General features: G+C 41.9%; 1 protein-coding gene across 3 annotated transcripts in view; it reads left to right on the top strand.

The window, feature by feature from the left end:
• The window catches only part of LOC106568000 (delta-sarcoglycan), a 338771-nt gene extending 319968 nt beyond the window's left edge, over positions 1 to 18803 (top strand). For all 3 annotated transcript variants that reach the window (XM_014137970.3, XM_082960348.1, XM_014137971.3), the window contains 2 exons: positions 11728 to 11851; positions 13620 to 18803. In XM_014137970.3, coding sequence (XP_013993445.1) covers positions 11728 to 11851; positions 13620 to 13799 — 304 coding nt within the window. In that variant the 3' untranslated portion in view covers positions 13800 to 18803. The remainder of the gene's footprint in view (positions 1 to 11727; positions 11852 to 13619) is intronic.
• The last annotated feature ends 219 nt before the right edge of the window (positions 18804 to 19022 follow it).

Genomic DNA, 19022 nt, shown 5'->3' with positions numbered 1-19022 from the left:
ATCATGAGGGAGGAAATTTATGTGGATATACTGAAGCAACATCTCAAGACATCAGTCAGGAAGTTAGAGCTTGGTCGCAAATGGGTCTTCCAAATGGACCATGACCCCAAGCATACTTCCAAAGTTGTGGCAAAATGGCTTAAGGTCAACAAAGTCAACTCAAATTTATTTGTCACATACACATGGTTAGCAGGTGTTAATGCAAGTGTAGCGAAATGCTTGTGCTTCTAGTTCCGACCATGCAGTAATATCTAACAAGTCATAAACCTAACAATTTCACAACAACTACCTTATACACACAAGTATAAAGGAATTAATACGAATATGTACATAAAAATATATAAATGAGAGATGGCCGAACGGCATAGGCAAGATGCAGTAGATGGTATAGAGTACAGTATATACATATGAGATGAGCAATGCAAGGTATGAAAACATTATATGAAGTTACATTGTTTAAAGTGGCTAGTGATACATTACATCAAGATGGCAAGATGCAGTAGATGGTATTGCGTACAGTATATACATAAGAGATGAGTAATGTAGGGTAAGTAAACATTATATAATATAAAGTGGCTAGTTATAAATTGATTACATACATTTTACCATTATTAAAGTGGGTGGAGTTGAGTCAGTGGAGTTGAGTCAGTATGTTGGCAGCAGCCACTCAATGTTAGTGATGGCTGTTTAACAGTCTGATGGCCTTGAGATTGAAGCTGTTTTTCAGTCTCTCCATCCCCGCTTTGATGCACCTGTACTGACCTCGCCTTCTGGATGATAGCGGGGTGAACAGGCAGTGGCTCGGGTGGTTGTTGTCCTTGATGATCTTTTTTGGCCTTCCTGTGACATCGGGTGGTGTAGGTGTCCTGGAGGGCAGGTAGTTTGCACCCGGTGCTGCGTCTTCTTCACCACGCTGTCTGTGTGGGTGGACCATTTCAGTTTGTCCGTGATGTGTTCGCCGAGGAACTTAAAGTTCTCCACCCTCTCCACTACTGTCCCGTCAATGTAGATAGGGGGCTGCTACCTCTGCTGTTTCCTGATGTCCACGATCATCTCCTTTGTTTTGTTGACATTGAGTGTGAGGTTATTTTCCTGACACCACACTCCGAGGGCCCTCACCTCCTCCCTGTAGGCCGTCTCGTCGTTGTTGGTAATCAAGCCTACCACTGTAGTGTCGTCTGCAAACTTGATGATTCAGTTGGAGGCGTGCATGGCCACGCAGTCGTGGGTGAACAGGGAGTACAGCAGAGGGCTGGGAACGCACCCTTGTGGGGACCCAGTGTTGAGGATCAGCAGGGTGGAGATGTTGTTACCTACACTCACCACCTGGGGGCGGCCCGTCAGGAAGTCCAGGACCCAGTTGCACAGGGTGGGGTCGAGATACAGGGACTCAAGCTTAATGACGAGTTTGGAGGGTACTATGGTGTTAAATGCTGAGCTGTAGTTGATGAACAGCATTCTTACATAGGTATTCCTCTTGTCCAGATGGGTTAGGGCAGTGTGCAGTGTGATTGCGATTGCGTCGTCTGTGGACCTATTGTGGCGGTAAGCAAATTGGAGTGGGTCTAGGGTGTCAGGTAGGGTGGAGGTGATATGGTCCTTGACTAGTCTCTCAAAGCACTTCATGATGACGGAAGTGAGTGCTACAGGGCGGTAGTCATTTAGCTCAGTTACCTTAGCTTTCTTGGGAACAGGAACAATGGTGGCCCTCTTGAAGCATGTGGGGCCAGCAGACTGGGATAAGGATTGATTGAATATGTCTGTAAACACACCAGCCAGCTGGTCTGTGCATGCTCTGAGGACGCGGCCGGGGATGCCGTCTGGGCCTGCAGCCTTGCAAGGGTTAACACGTTTAAATGTTTTACTCACGTTGGCTACAGTGAAGGAGAGCCCGCAGGTTTTGGTCAAGGTATTGGAGTGGCCATCACAAATCCCTGATCTCAATCCTATCGAAAATGTGTGGGCAGAACTGAAAAAGCGTGTGCGAGCAAGGAGGCCTATAAACCTGACTCATTTACACCAGCTCTGTCAGGAGGAATGGGCCAAAATTCACCAAACTTATTGTGGGAAGCTTGTGGAAGGCTACCCGAAACGTTTGACCCAAGTTAAACAATTTAAAAGCAATGCTACCAAATACTAATTGAGTGTTTGTTAACTTCTGACCCACTGGGAATGTGATGAAATAAATAAAAGCTGAAATAAATCATTCTCTACACTATTATTCTGACATTTCACATTCTTAAAATGAAGTGGTGATCCTAACTGACCTAAGCCAGGGAATCTTTACTAGGATTAAATGTCAGGAATTGTGAAAAACTGAGTTTACATTTACATTACATTTACGTCATTTAGCAGACGCTCTTATCCAGAGCGATTTACAAATTAGTGCATTCACCTTATGATATCCAGTGGAACAACCACTTTACAATAGTGCATCTATATCTTTTTTGGGGGGGGGTAGAAGGATAACTTTATCCTATCGCAGGAATTCCTTAAAGAGGTGGGGTTTCAGGTGTCTCCGGAAGGTGGTGATTGACTCCACTGTCCTGGCGTCGTGAGGGAGCTTGTTCCACCATTGGGGTGCCAGAACAGCGAACAGTTTTGACTGGGCTGAGCGGGAACTGTGCTTCCACAGAGGTAGGGGGGCGAGCAGGCCAGAGGTGGATGAACGCAGTGCCCTTGTTTGGGTGTAGGGCCTGATCAGAACCTGAAGGTACGGAGGTGCCGTTCCCCTCACAGCTCCGTAGGCAAGCACCATGGTCTTGTAGCAGATGCGAGCTTCAACTGGAAGCCAGTGGAGTGTGCGGAGGAGCGGGGTGACGTGAGAGAACTTGGGAAGGTTGAACACCAGACGGGCTGCGGCGTTCTGGATGAGTTGTAGGGGTTTAATGGCACAAGCAGGGAGCCCCGCCAACAGCGAGTTGCAGTAATCCAGACGGAAGATGACAAGTGTCTGGATTAGGACCTGCGCCGCTTCCTGTGTAAGGCAGGGTCATACTCTGCGAATGTTGTAGAGCATGAACCTACAGGATCGGGTCACCGCCTTGATGTTAGCGGAGAACGACAGGGTGTTGTCCAGGGTCACGCCAAGACTCTTAGCACTCTGGGAGGAGGACACAATGGAGTTGTCAACCGTGATGGCGAGATCATGGAACGGGCAGTCCTTCCCCGGGAGGAAGAGCAGCTCCGTCTTGCCAAGGTTCAGCTTGAGGTGGTGATCCGTCATCCACACTGATATGTCTGCCAGACATGCAGAGATACGATTCGCCACCTGGTTATCAGTAGGGGGAAAGGAGAAGATTAATTGTGTGTCGTCTGCGTAGCAATCATAGGAGTGACCATGTGAGGATATGACAGAGCCAAGTGACTTGGTGTATAGCGAGAATAGGAGAGGGCCTAGAACTGAGCCCTGGGGGACACCAGTGTTGAGAGCACGTGGTGCGGAGACGGATTTTCGCCATGCCACCTGGTAGGAGCGACCTGTCAGGTAGGACGCAATCCAAGAGTGAGCTGCGCCGGAGATGCCCAACTCGGAGAGGGTGGAGAGGAGGATCTGATGGTTCACAGTATCAAAGGCAGCAGATAGGTCTAGAAGGTTGAGAGCAGGGGAGAGAGAGTTAGCTTTAGCAGTGCGGAGAGCCTCCGTGACACAGAGAAGAGCAGTCTCAGTTGAATGACCAGTCTTGAAACCTGACTGATTTGGATCAAGAAGGTCATTCTGAGAGAGATAGCAAGAGAGCTGGCCAAGGACGGCACGCTCAAGAGTTTTGGAGAGAAAAGAAAGAAGGGATACTGGTCTGTAGTTGTTGACATCGGAGGGATCGAGTGTAGGTTTTTTGAGAAGGGGTGCACAGTTTAAATCTATTTGGCTAAGGTGTATGTAAACTTCCGACTTCAACTGTATATATACACACACACATACCCACCCACACACAGACACACTCACTTCACCTTCCACCTTACCCCCTAAAATAACTTAGTAAAGCCACAGACACAGAACTTATGTCCCTCCCCCTGGCCCTGTCAGAGTGAGAGGAGAGAAGGCAACAGTGGGCTTACCCTCGCTGACAGGTGACAATGGTTATCAGCCCTGCCACCATGTACAGCGAACATTCTGACACCCATCAATCAAAATGAACACACTATAAACACACAGTTCTCTCCCACTCCCTGACATCACCTCAAATATTTATTTATATACCGGATTCTTGACATAGCTCACTCTAATATATTTACTGATGTACATTTGATTCCTACTATATCTTGTGTAAATTCATTTGGTGTAGATACATATAGATTTCATTTGGATTACTGTTACAGTGCTATTTGGGTTGTTAATTGGAGAAAGAGTGGAGAGAGAGACAGAGAGAGAGCGACAGACAGAGAGCATTCCATGACAAATGTATAATATTGCTTCCAGATATATGACTTTGTGTGATGACTCATCCATCATTTATGGCGCTTTTGAAATTATCATTTAAAAACGTTCCGTCAGAAAAGGACAGATCACTTTGAATGATGCTCCGAAGCTCCTGCATACAACTCCCAGCGTAATTGTTGGTTGTAGGCTAGGGCTTTTTCTTCTATTTATGCATTATTTTATGACAAGTGGCCAATTGAAAATGAGATATGGCTGAAACTATCCAATTACATTAGAAAGAGGGGTGAGCGCAGTGGAGCATGAGTAAAAATCTAATCTTTACGTAATGTGTTGGAATCCTTGGCAGGTAAGAATTCAGGATCCCACCATGTTCTATTTTGAGTGTCATATTCTCCCACTCCCTGCAAATGTTATAGAATTTGACCAATAATCATCATCATATCTCTATGGTTGATGTTAATGTGTCATCCATAGGCCATGTCCTTCTATTGAATGCATTTCTCACTTATGGCGGCAGAAAGGAGGTCAGGACTATTTGACAGATGTCCTGACCCATTCTCTACACAGATACAAACAAAACAAAATGACGCCTAGCCTGAGAGCAAAAAAAGCACCACAATTACTCCTTGAACATGGAATGTGTTCTCAAGAAGTAATGTGACATTAAGCCATAAATGGCTTTCTTTGAAAACGGAGCCACCATTTATCCAGATTTATTGTGTGACCGCTATAACTGTTTTACCTTTGAGCAGAGTTTTGGAGGTGATTTGTAATCATTAAAACAAATGCTGTGACTGTAGTTGGGCTGGATGGGAGTGCTGACCCAATGGGGTCAGCACTCCCATCCACACTGCAATAAGCCCCAGACCTGTCAGACAAACCACCTTTATAAGGTATATATTTATCAGAGTAATTGAACCTTCACTAAACCCCCCCCCAGAATTTTAGGGAACCAACCACAGCACTCCAATGGATAGCAACTGTCGCCTGTAACGTCTGCATCCAACTCACACTCTCAAACACATAGATCCCCTGAACGCAGCTTACTCTCCAGATCCCAATCGCCTGAATTCTGATCACCTGTTCATACAACTGTATGTCATTATCACACACTATTTACTTCAGTTCTTTGCACCCCATCATTGTGAGGTATTGCTTGTTTTGTGATACACTTCTATTCGGAGCGCTGTGTTTACTGTAATGTAATCTTCCTGTGTATGATAGTTTTTGCCTGCCTCACTAACAGTGGTGTTTGCCTATTCCCTGCAAGTACTTTAGCCTATCGGATTTCCTGTTATCAACCTATTGCCTGATCTCCTGGACGACGTTACTAGCCTTTTCCCTGCCTGTACTGTTACCTTTTTGGACCCCCTGTGTATGACCTTCTGCCTGCCCCTAGACCCAGATACCTGCCTCCTCCTGTGGTCCTTTACAATAAACACCTGCTGCGCCCTGCGATTGAAACCAGCTCTCTGTCTCCCATCGTGTTCAATACATCGCCGTGTCTCACACCTCGGAAAAGCTCACATTTAAATTGCATGAAAGCCAGTGAGGGCAATGGTAAAAACAGATCGTTTTCAAAAAATGTATGTTTAAATAGATAAATAATTGAACAGTGCACCAGGAGATGCACATCACGTCTACCTCAGCCTCTTCTATTATTCCCAACACAACCTTAATTTCTTGGTCAAGCGTCTGATTAGTCGACTCTCTGTGATCCTGAGACAATGCCAAGGATGCTGTTGCTGTAACGTTGTGTCTTATAATCTGTTTTATTTTCCCTCCAGAAGCATCTGAGGCACACAGCACACCACGACCCTGAATACAGATAGATAGCCAGGCTGAGGCTCACAATCACAGGCTTTTCAAAGAGGAAGAGCACTTTGGGCTAAGATTAATGCATGGGAGTGGTTGCTTTAATTTTCATAACAATAAATGCTTTTTGAAATTCCTTTTTTGTGAATCTAACCAATGATGGTATAGTTATTTTTGTTTAGACTATTTTCTGATAACAATATGGCAACTAAACCCAACATGAAATGTTTGCTCCATTAGTAGAGATAGTCTGAAGCTGTCTCTCATCCTCCTACACTGACGTCCAACTCCAAACAAAGTAGTGTCCTATTGTTTTAGCAGACACACTTAGAGCTATGTTTTCTGTCAAAGAGTGGACATTATGTCCAAAGCATTATGTCCACATGCAAACTCCCTGGTTGGTAGAATTTAATTCCACTTACAGTGTATTCGGTTAGCATTCAGACCCAGTGACTTTTTCCACATTTTGTTCTGTTACGGCTTTATTCTAAAATTGATTAAAAAAAAAGGTTTCCTCATCAATCTACACACAATATGCCACAATGTCAAAGCAAAAACACGTTTTTAGAAATGTTTGCAAATTTATATTCGGACCCTTTACTCAGTACTTTGTTGAACCACCTTTGGCAGTGATTACAGCCTCGAGTCTTCTTGGATATGATACTACAAGCTATCCTCTCAAGCTCTGTCAGGTTGGATGGGAACCGTCGCTGCACAGCTATTTTCAGGTCTCTCCAGAGATGTTTGATTGGGTTCAAGTCCAGGCTCTGGCTGAGCCAGTTAAAGACATTCAGAGACTTGTCCCGAAAGCCACTCCTGCAGTCTGAGGTATCGAGTTCTCTGGAGCAGGTTTTCAAGGATCTCCGTTCATCTTTCCCTCGATCCTGACTACTCTCTCAGTCCCTGCCGCTGAAAAACATCCACACAGCATGATGCTGCCACCGCCATGCTTCACCGTAGGGATGGTGCCAGGTTTCCTCCAGGCGTGACGCTTGGCATTCAGGCCAAAGAGTTCAATCTAGGTTTCATCAGACCAGAGAATCTTGTTTCTCATGGTCTGAGAGGCCTTTAGGTGCCTTTTGGCAAACTCCAATCGGGCTGTCATGTACCTTTTACTGAGGAGTGGCTTCCATCTGGCCACTCTACCATAAAGGCTTGATTGGTGGAGTGCTGCAGAGATGGTTGTCCTTCTGGGAGGTTCTCCATCTCCACAGAGGATCTCTGGAGCTCTGTCAGAGTGACCATCAGGTTCTTGGTCACCTGACTGACCAAGGCCCTTCTCCCGGATTGCTCAATATGAACTTATTTTCTTTGCATTATTCGAGGTCTGGCAACACTGCACCCTTTTTGTTATTTTGACCAGTTGTCATTTTCTGCAAATAAATGCTCTAAATGACAATATTTTTATTTGGAATTTGGAGAAATGTTGTCAGTAATTTTATAGAATAAAACAAAAATGTTAATTTTACCCAAACACATACCTATAAATAGTAAAACCAGAGAAACTGATATTTTTGCAGTGGTCTCTTAATTTTTTTCCAGAGCTGTATATACATATTTCTTTTTACAAAAATTCTAAAACCTGTTTTCTCTGTGTCATTATGGGGTATTGTGTGTAGATTGATGAGGAGTTTTCCCCCATAACTTTTAGAATAAGGCTGCAACGTAACAAAATGTGGAAAAAGTCAAGTAGTCTGAATATTTTCCAAATGCACTGTATGTTACAGTAACTAACATGCTTGTGCTAGGTAAATGGTCATTTGGAACACAACTACAGGATCAATATGAGTGTTGGTTCATAACCTTCACTCATTCATTAGCAATGTGACAGCCAGGCTTATATGGGCATTTGATGAAGGAACACTTTGTCCATTAATGAAATCCTTGAATAGGATTGTGCAGGGGAGAGACAAAAAATGAAAGAGTCTAGTGATAAAAATAACCACACATCCCTCCACCAATCATCTGTGCTTTGATTCAAGGGGAAAATGTTCGATATTTCCAATTACATTCTTAGATGGTGAACGTCTCCTAGATGTTAAACACATCTCCTCAATGTTAAATATTGTAAGGGGTGCGTACTGGCGACAGAGAAGTCAGACGCAGGAGAGCAAAAACGGTGTTTTCAACGGCGCAGTTTAATAATAAAAACCACCGGAAAACAGATCAATAAATGGGTACAAAACCCGACGCACACCAGACATAACGTGCACAAGCACTTACAATAAACAATACCGGACAAGGACATGGGGGGAACAGAGGGTTAAATACACAACATGTCATTGATGGAATTGAAACCAGGTGTGTGGGAAGACAAGACAAAACAAATGGAAAATGGAAGATTGATCGGCGATGGCTAGAAGACCGGTGACTTCGACCGCCGAACGTCGCCCGAACAAGGAGAAGGACCGACTTCGGAGGAAGTCGTGACAAATATCCTCAACATATCTGTTCACACACTCTTCATTCATCTTCATCTCAGTGTACAACTTAAGACCCATTTATACCTGGTTCTAACATGCGTCCTTTGTCCTGATCTTGTCCACATTTTGATTGTGCCCAACTTTTCAGACGTGTCTACACATGATATTAAAATGTGTCTCTTTTCCATCCATGCTGACCAGACTTCCTGGTCCCTCCCTGTATGCAAGCTAATTGATATATTTAAAAAAATATATATATATTTATTAGTTTACTTTAAGACACATTGATGCCATAAGTCAATGGTCAAAAGAAGCATATTAGCACTAGGTATAAACAGGGCATTTTTTTTCTCTCAAGGGCTGAATATGAGATGGAGAGATTGCAGTGTGATAACAGTTACATGGCCTATCATTTAAAACCTGAGGTGTAATTTAGGATTGTGTCTTAGTCGCTAGATATGCCTGTTTTGACATTCTGCCCACATTATTTCCAACTGCCTGAATCTTATAAGCATTTAAGGATTTCCAAGTGTCATTGCACAGCATTCGGTGGCTATTATGTTCTTATAATAATAACCCAGGCCCCTTTGTTGTCTTTTCTGTCCTCCTTTTTCCAATGTTAACAAGTCAGATGGCAGTAATATCCTAAAAATATTATAATATGATATATTTAAGCAATAAGGCCAGAGGAGGTGTGGTATATGGCCAAAATACTACAGCTATGGGCTGGTCTTAGGCACGACGCATCGCGGAGTGCCTGGATACAGCCCTTAGCCATGGTATATTGGCCATATATCACAGACACCTGAGGTGCCTTATTGCTATTATAAACTGGTTACCAACGTAATATGAGCAGTAAAAATAAATGTTTTGTCATACACGTGGTATACGGTCTGATATACCATGGCTCTCAGCCAATCAGCATTCAGGGCACGAACCTCCCAGTTTATAAAATATAATAATATGATACAGTATATAACATAATAATACAATACTAGAATATAGTCAAGTAATATCACAGCAATATGTAAGGGAAATTTGATATAATTCAAGATCCTTCATCTAGCATTCATCTCCCTCCCCTTCATTATTTAAATGTTTAAGTAAGGTCAACCAAACCCGTTTGATATGAATATAGATGACAGCTACTTATTGGAATATAAATGCTGCTAGTTGTTTGTTTGGCCATGTGATCGATACTTCATTTCCTTGTTGGGCAGCGGCTGAGGCTCGCAGGGGCCAGAGAAGAACTTCACCTGCAGCCACAACCTCTTATCCTAGATTACTGTCTACTGTCTCCATATTTACGTTCCAGGCTCTGGTTCATATCTCCATTCACTGACTGAGGGATAACAACACTCCCCAAAAGTTAGACTCTGATATGAGATCCTGAGACAATGGAAGCCCGTTATACTATGAACAACAGACACATTTTATTGTAGGAAGAAAAACGATTAGCAAAAGTCATGATGTAGTGAATACACCTGACACTTTCACTTTCTGTTTGTTTTTCTCTTTGTGTGTCATGTGTTTCAGTAACAGCAGTCAAGGGGCATAATTATCCTGTTAGGGCTAGGGGGCAGTATTGACACGGCTGGATAAAAAACATACCCGATTTAATCTGGTTACCACTCCTACCCAGTAACTAGAATATGCATATACTTATTACATATGGATAGAAAACACTCTAAATTTTCTAAAACTGTTTGAATGGTGTCTGTGAGTATAACAGAACTCAAATGGCAGGTCAAAACCTGAGAGATTCCTTTACAGGAAGTGGCCTGTCTGACCATTTCTTGAACTTCTTTTCCATCTCTATCATTTACTAAGGATCTCTGCTCTAACGTGACACTTCCCACGTCGTCCATAGGCGCTCAGAGCCCGGGAAAAAACAGAATGTCGTCATTCCAGCCCCAGGCTGAAACACATTATCGCCTTTCTCATGTGGCCGATCAAGGGACACTGGGCTTATGCGCGTGACCCGACCGCCCCCGCCTTTGGGATTTTTTCCTCTGTTTGCCGAAAAGGAGATTCCCTGTCGGAATATTATCGCTTTTCTACGAGAAAAATGGCGTAAAAATTGATTTTAAACAGCGGTTGACATGCTTCGAAGTACGGTAATGGAATATTTCGAATTTTATTGTCACGAATTGCGCCATGCGCGCGACACTTCTTTACTATTTCGGATAGTGTCTGGAACGCACGAACAAAACGCCGCTATTCGGATATAACGATGGATTATTTTGGACCAAACCAACATTTGTTATTGAAGTAGCAGTCCTGGGTGTGCATTCTGATGAAGACAACAAAAGGTAATCAAACTTTTATAATAGTAAATATGATTATGGTGAGTGCTAAACTTGCCGGGTGTCTAAATAGCGAGCCCGTGATGCCTGGGCTATGTACTTAGAATATTGCAAAATGTGCTTTCACCAAAAAGCTATTTTAAAATCGGACATATCGAGTGCATAGAGGACGTCTGTATCTATAATTCTTAAAATAATTGTTATGCTTTTTGTGAACGTTTATCGTGAGTAATTTAGTAAAATGTTAGCGAATTCCCCGGAAGTTTGCGGGGGGTATGCTAGTTCTGAACGTCACATGCTAATGTAAAAAGCTGGTTTTTGATATAAATATGAACTTGATTGAGCAAAACATGCATGTATTGTATAACATAATGTCCTAGGGTTGTCATCTGATGAAGATCATCAAAGGTGAGTGCTGCATTTAGCTGTCTTCTGGGTTTTGGTGACATTATATGCTGGCTTGAAAAATGGGTGTCTGATTATTTCTGGCTTGGTACTCTGCTGACATAATCTAATGTTTTGCTTTCGTTGTAAAGCCTTTTTGAAATCGGACAGTGTGGTTAGATTAACGAGAGTCTTGTCTTTAAATAGCTGTAAAATAGTCATATGTTTGAGAAATTGAAGTAATAGGATTTTTAAGGTTTTGAAAATCGCGCCACTGGCTGCCAGTGGCTGTTACGTAGGTGGGACGCAAGCGTCCCACCTAGCCCATAGAGGTTATTCTGTTTTCTCCCAGGCTCTATCTTGGATATTCTTTACTATATATTGTCATTGGTGGAATTGTCTCTTCTCTCTCTTCCAGACTGGAGTCTCCCACGCGGTCTCTGTACATGGAGGCCCCTAAAGGAATCCAGATCCTAGCAGAGGCAGGGGACATCCAGGCCACGTGTAGAAGTGACCTACGCCTGGAGTCCAAAGACGGAGAGGTAGGGGACCCATTTTCCCAACTTTTATCTTTTCATCTTTCCATCCTCCTCCCTTAAAGCAGTCACTGATCTAAAGGATTTCACTCGATAGCTTTCATTTTCAAGTTATGTCAGATCAGTTCATCACTGATGTCATGAAGGAAGGAGGTCAGGAAGGAAGTAAAACTGCATTAAGAGTTCTCACACTGTGTATACTCTACATCTGTATATCTGTCTGTCAATGTTATGATGTGAGGAAAATGTGGATGAGGGTAAAACTTAATTTGTCCTATTGTTGCCCTTCTTCCAAAGTTTAATAAGAAGACTTAACAGAATCATGTGACTAGATGATATAACACATAAACAGAGACCCCTCTCCATTTTATGGACTTGATGGGACTTATATCAGACATTTTAGTGCTTTGCTAAATCTGTCTGTGAGGTGTCTGCCCTCACACTCCATTTGAGAAGCCTTCCAACTGTCCATGTGTCACCTGCCTGATGTGTGGACAGACACCTCACAGACAGCTCTCGCTCTCTAGGAGCCCCTTGGCACTTCCAACCGCAATTAGTGGTGAGGTTTGCCTATTAGAGACCTGCCCATCCCCCAGCCTTTCTCTCACTGCAGAGATTTGCTCAATAGCAGATGTGTGGAGAAGTCAGCTGAGACTCCCTGCTTAAGTGTTCCAGGTCATTTGATGGGAATGCTTCCCCCAGGTGCCTGATAATGACTCCTTTTACCTTTTTATATATGGAGCAGTTCCACTCCTGGTCGGGCAAATACAAGTCCAGTCCCGGGAGGGCGAGGGAGGTTAGAGAGATGGCATTTAGACTGGGTGGATGGAATGGTAAAGTTGGGTGAAAGAGAAGAAACACCAATTCAAATGGTAATGTCAAATTAAAGTTAGAAGCTATTGCTGGAATTGATAGGTACACTCTTAGGAAAAAGGGTTCCAAAAGTTTTTTGGGGGCAGTCCCCATAGCATAACCTTTTTGGTTTCAGGTAGAACCCTTTGGTGTTCCATGTAGAACCCTCTGTGGAAAGGGTTATACCTTGAACCAAAAGGGTTCTATGTGGAACCAAAAAGGGTTCTTCAAAGGGTTCTCCTATGGGGACAGCCGAAGAAGCCTTTTAGGTTCAAGATAGAAAAAAAGGTGCTAAGAGTGTAGCTTAAACGCCTGGGTATAGATTTGTTCATCTTAAATCATGAAGGAGCGCTCAGAGATGAGTTAGGTGTGTGACCGTTAAGAGGTTATTGCCTGTAGTGGCTTTGTCCGCCGATAGCCACTTTTCTTCAGCCCAGAAGCATGGCAGAGATGCCTTTAGCAAAATGTAGAGTTGTGTTTTGTTTTCTACAATGAACAGATTATGCAAACAGATCTACAGTATATTGTCAACAGTGCTTTGAGTGATCTATCATCTCAAGCTCATTCTGATTGTCTTGTTGTTAGGTAGAGGAGGCTATACTTGGTGATTTTTTAACTAATACATGGGTGGAGTCACACACACAGTTCTCTCTCTCATGCTCACTCATGCTCGCTCTCTCATGCTCGCTCTCTCATGCTCGCTCTCTCATGCTCGCTCTCTCATGCTCGCTCTCTCATTCTCTCTCTCACTCTCTCACTCACTCACTCACTCACTCACTCACTCACTCACTCACTCACTCACTCACTCACTCACTCACTCACTCACTCACTCACTCACTCACTAAGCAACCTACCCACCTACACATACTGTACGTAAATAAAATCCCTCTGCCTTTATCTTCCCTTGTCTCCTCTTGGTCAGATCAATCTGGACGCACGGAGGATCAGGCTGCTGCGTCTGCCGGAGGGCAAGGCCTCTCCATCGGGGACCACCTCCAGACAGACTGTCTATGAGGTGTGCGTCTGTCCCAATGGGAAACTCTTCCTCTCACAGGCCGGGACAGGCTCCACCTGCCAGATCAGCAACAACGTCTGCCTCTAGAACACATACACACACAAAAATATGCACACACACACCGAAACATTTGCACGCACACACACAAGCACTGAAACATACACACACATACATGTATACTGAAACACACACAAACGCTGAAACACATACACATAAAAAAATACCGACACACATGATGCACATTGTTATCAAACCTACACACACACACAGACAGAGACAGAGACAGAGACAGAGAGAGAGAGAGAAAAAAAATACACACATACAAAATACACGCATACAAAATACACGCATACAAAATACACGCATACAAAATACACACATACACATACAAAATACACACATAGATCATACCGACACACATGATGCACATTGTTATCAAACACACACACAGAGAGAGAGAGACACACAAACACACACACACAGAGAGACACACACACAAAGTGTTCTGTCCCTCCTAACAACCCTCTGGTTGAGAGGATCCTGAGAGGGATCCTCCTGCGATTTACAAAGAGACACTCAGAGTGACAATGTTCTGTTCGCTGTCCTGAAGACAATTTCAGTACCAGAATCACTAGGGTGATCACCCACATTTAGAAACCCTGCAATATCCTGCCATTTTACACTCTTTGCTTCAAGTCATCTACCACACATGTAGTGACAGAAGGCTCATTGCTATTTTGTTCTATGATTACATTTTTCCAGTTTGTTAGCAGTTCTAACAATATTGTCTCTTGTTTTGAAACATGAAGTGTGTGCCAATAGTGTTTTCTTTTGTGAATGATTTTGATTGTCAATGTGTCAAGCTTGGTAACACTTGCATATCATGTCAATTCACGTCAATGTCGACTTTATAGAATCATGAAGAGAACAACAGCAGCACAGATTTTTTACCCACACAGCTAAGGGAACATTATGGTAAACATTGAGTATATCTCAATATATACCATAGAGTATATACTGTCTATATACCATAAATACCATAGAGAGCATATCTGCAAATCTGTGTATGCGACCAATAAACTTTGATTTGATTTGATGGAGATGTGATGGTCTTCATAGGTGATCACCCTACCATTTCCTCGTACTGGGACTGAACCATTGTGACCCACTCTGTTCAAAGAGGGGAAATTGTGCCTGTGCCTTATATCAATGCACTTGTGGCAAGGAGAAGCACATCACACAGACTTTCTTTTGTTAATGAGTACATTCGATTTTTCCTTTCGGTTAAATCCGTTTTGTGTGTAGAGGATGGGAATGCAAAGATATCTCTGATTCACCCAACTGCATGCACCCACACCCTCTTTCTCCGTCTTCTTATCTCATATTTTTTCAGTGGTTTAATCCCTTTTACAAGAATATTTGGGCCAACATATTGGTAAACACATGTTTTTTGAGATATAAGCGAGAGTCATTTTTTTATATAGTTTATCTGTAAATACACAATCACATCTGTGTGTGTCAAGGACATATCCTCGATAAATGGAGGATATGCTCTTTTGCAAATTAAAGCTTTTATAATATCATGTGTTTTTGTAAAAAAAAAAAAAGATTGAATAAGTCAACATCTTGATATTCTACAGGTACGCATGTATAGTGTACAATGTTTGCCTTTTGGGAGAAGTGATATTGCTTTTTCGTTATTTTGGTCCTCTTTGTGTGAACTTCTCACATGCTGAGCTCAATAGTACACATGAATCCTAGCCCATTTTGTTTGGCAGTTGGGGGTGAGGTCTTTGCATTCCCCGTGTGTTGTGTGGAATTTGTTCTACTAAAGAGCTTTTTTTTGCCTTTTATCGACTGTGTATTTGGCTCTACTTGTTCAATGATGCTCAGAGTAACCGACACACAAACCAAAAAGTGGAGGGGCCCCTACTATGACTTGATACGTAGTCATCTTGTACAGTACTTGTCCTTAGCTCCCATACACTGCAATCCTCCTGAAGCGATCTGAAGTGAACAGTGTCTGTGTTCAAGTTTATTAGAGAGAAAATGGATGTACTCAAGTCCACTTTGCCTTGCATCGACATCCTCTTCCTTTACTCCATTTCAATGGGGCTGTTTGCCTCAGCTTAGACCACTCGTTATTAGTGCAGCATCCCTGCTGAGGAAAGCAATACAGTCTTCAGGAGGGTTTTTACCGCTGGGTTTTTACAGCTCTGTCAATGTTGTGCTACTGTATATTCAAGAGATGTTACGTTTTGTATTGGCTCTGTAAAATGTTTTTTTTTCTCCACATAAAAGCCTTTTATTAATTTAGATTTCAGACGCACACACTGTAAAATGCCACTGAGTATTGCTGATAGTATATAATAAACTAAATGTCAAGATGACTGAAGCATTTCCCCAGGCATATTGAACTGAATTTGGTCAGTTTTATACAGTTATTGTTGTCTGAAAAGCAGATCAGTTGTCCCAAACTACAGCATTCTTATATTTCAGTGTTCTGCACCATGGAAAAGTTATGACACAGACACACACAAAGTGTACAAACCTGAGTGTGTCCAGTGCTAATTGACTAGATCAGAGGACTGTATCAACACCACTCAAATTAAGTTTAACTCCCATTTTCCTCCTCATTATAGACTGTCCAGAGTGTTTGATGTGTGTTTTGATTGGTTAGGAACTGGGCAAATGGCTGCCGTGAGCCTCATTAGTGAGTATTTGCTAAGTGCCCGGTCACTGGTTGCCTCTGCCACAACCCCAATAACAGACTAAGGATTGCAAATCATTAAAAGCAGCCCTAGTCCTCTACTACTCTCCTGTCCACTGCACATACATGTCATTCTGACTCCAGTTATTAGATAGTCTCTGTTTGTAATTCTAAAACAGCGTTTCCAAACCCCAGTCCTCGAGTACCCCCAACAAACTCACCTGATTCAACTCATTGAGGGCTTGATGACTAGTTGACAAGTTGAATCAGGTGTCCGTGTCCGGGGTTACAACAAAAATGTGTGCTGTTGAGGGTACTTGAGGACTGGATTTGGGAAACACTGCTCTAAAATTTCAGATGCTTCCATGTAGGTTGATTGGACAGTCACTCTCATGACAGTGCTTCTGCGTACACAAACGAATAACCATTATTATGGAGGACTTCCTGTAGAATTATTCTAATGAGAGACACTGTTAATCATTGCCTTCGTTCAAGTCTGTCTTCTGGCCTACTGAAAGAAGATAAATGATCTTATATAGGATGGGGGACTTTAGAATCAGATTTTCCAAAAGTGCTTGATCAAACACAGTTCACACTTAGCTTCAGAAGGATTATCTAAGACCCTTTACATGTTTTGTGAGATAATTTCCCTGCAACTATAGCAGAAAAGCAACCTCAAAGGTCTCATAAGGGTCCATCATTTGACAATAGCTACAGTATGTTTCCTTTAACTGGTCCAATGATTTTTGGTCACCATTTAGAAAGTGACAATTGCCTGTTAAGGGGCGTTTCTATTGAACTATCTTTTAAAAAAGTGTTTCCATTACCCATTTAGGAAAATCACGCATTAAGAAATTGGCGACAACCTGTATGCCCTTCCACCTATTTGTTTTATTTCTCAGGTTGCCCGCAAAAGCCAGCATGGACAGAATGCAATAATGGACTAATATTTGCCATATTCTAATGAAAAATTCTCATGTGCCAACGTATCTCCACGGTCCGTGCAATGGTGAAACTTGCACTCCTGTAGATCTGAAATAATTGGATGTTGATACTTGCCAGGCAACCAGAAAAGCAAGGCAAGTAATTCAGGCATTCTTGAAAGTCATAATTTATTGGAAAAACACAGTTTCCATCATAATTTTTCCAATAAAGAAAGTTAGACAAAGAAAAATACATCCCTGTCGAACGGATAACAATGTGTCAATCTTTAGAAAATGTATCCTATATCTGCCATTTCCATCATCACAATTTCAAAAAAAAATTTGCGACATTGTTGAATAAACCTGGAAATTGAAACCTTCCTAGTGTCTGTCTGGCAGTGGTACTCTTATAGACTGAGAGTCACAGACGTCTTGAAACATACATAGTTTCTCTGTTATGACGGGGATATAATTATATATATTCAATAGGCTAACCGCCAGTGGCTCAAGACACAGAATGATATATATCAGAGATACCATTTTACAAATTTTTTGGGTGTTCTAAACGCTAGCTATGTGTTGTCTCTCACACCTCTCCAGTTGAACGAGATCTAATGAGCTAAAAGCAGGACGTTGAGTGCCATGTTTATGATATTCTAATTTGCAAAATTGTTTTATGAAACTTTAATTCATTAAAATGGGTGTAAACACTAATTGATTGAATGACATATTTTGCGTGTTTCTGAGATATTTAGTTGAAAAAAAAATCTTAGCTGAGTGTAAGTGCATTCTTGTGTAATTTAATTTGTTTTAGTTCTTAGCTTAACAAATATGTGTTATGTCACGTCTTGAGGCGATTTTGAACAGCATTACATGTGAAAGGAGCACAAAATGTTGATGAGGGCATGAGGACAAAATGACACTCACAATCAATAATCTTTTCACTTCGTACCTTGCTTTGGGTTTGACATTAGGGGCCATTCTCTCGTGTCTGAAAATAGTGTGCAGCTTGTCATTTCGAACGAGACATTGGTTACCTGTCCTCTATTCAATCAAAAGAGGATGCTTATGTCATATTTTAAGATACAGATCTGATATAACGCTTTCAGGAGTGATAGCTGTGTCATCCATGCTCGAGTATGAGGTATTAATTTAGTTCACATACATTTATTTAGTCCTCTTTGAGAAGATTCAATTACGATTAAAACACATTTTTGCAAAGGCTGAGAAGTCATTGTAACGTTTTTTTCTCGTTTTGTGTTTGTTTGTTTTCACTGTGATGTAAATGAAGAAGATCCTCGCACATTCTATGCAAAACAAATGGATATAGACAGCATTGTAATAATGCGAATACGTGTCAGTTAACTATCTTACATTTATTATACTTTCTGTATACAGTTTGTATTTATGAATTGAGTTGCAATCTAAAATGTATCAATAAACTTATTTAAAAAATAATTGCTTCATTTGTGTGCATATTCACTCTTCTGTCCGTCAGATAATTGTTCTACGTTTTCACGTCCTTGTTTATGTTATACCCTCTAGTAACTCAGTTAAAAACCCAGTGCAGTCAAAAACGTGATTTTGCAGTGTTTTATATATACACTGCTCAAAAAACTAAAGGGAACACTTAAACAACACATCCTAGATCTGAATGAAAGAAATAATGTTATTAAA

The sequence above is a fragment of the Salmo salar genome, chromosome 13 (assembly GCF_965601325.2).
Source record: "Salmo salar chromosome 13, fSalSal1, whole genome shotgun sequence".
Taxonomy (NCBI): domain Eukaryota; kingdom Metazoa; phylum Chordata; class Actinopteri; order Salmoniformes; family Salmonidae; genus Salmo; species Salmo salar.
This window is presented reverse-complemented; position numbering and strand designations above follow the sequence as displayed.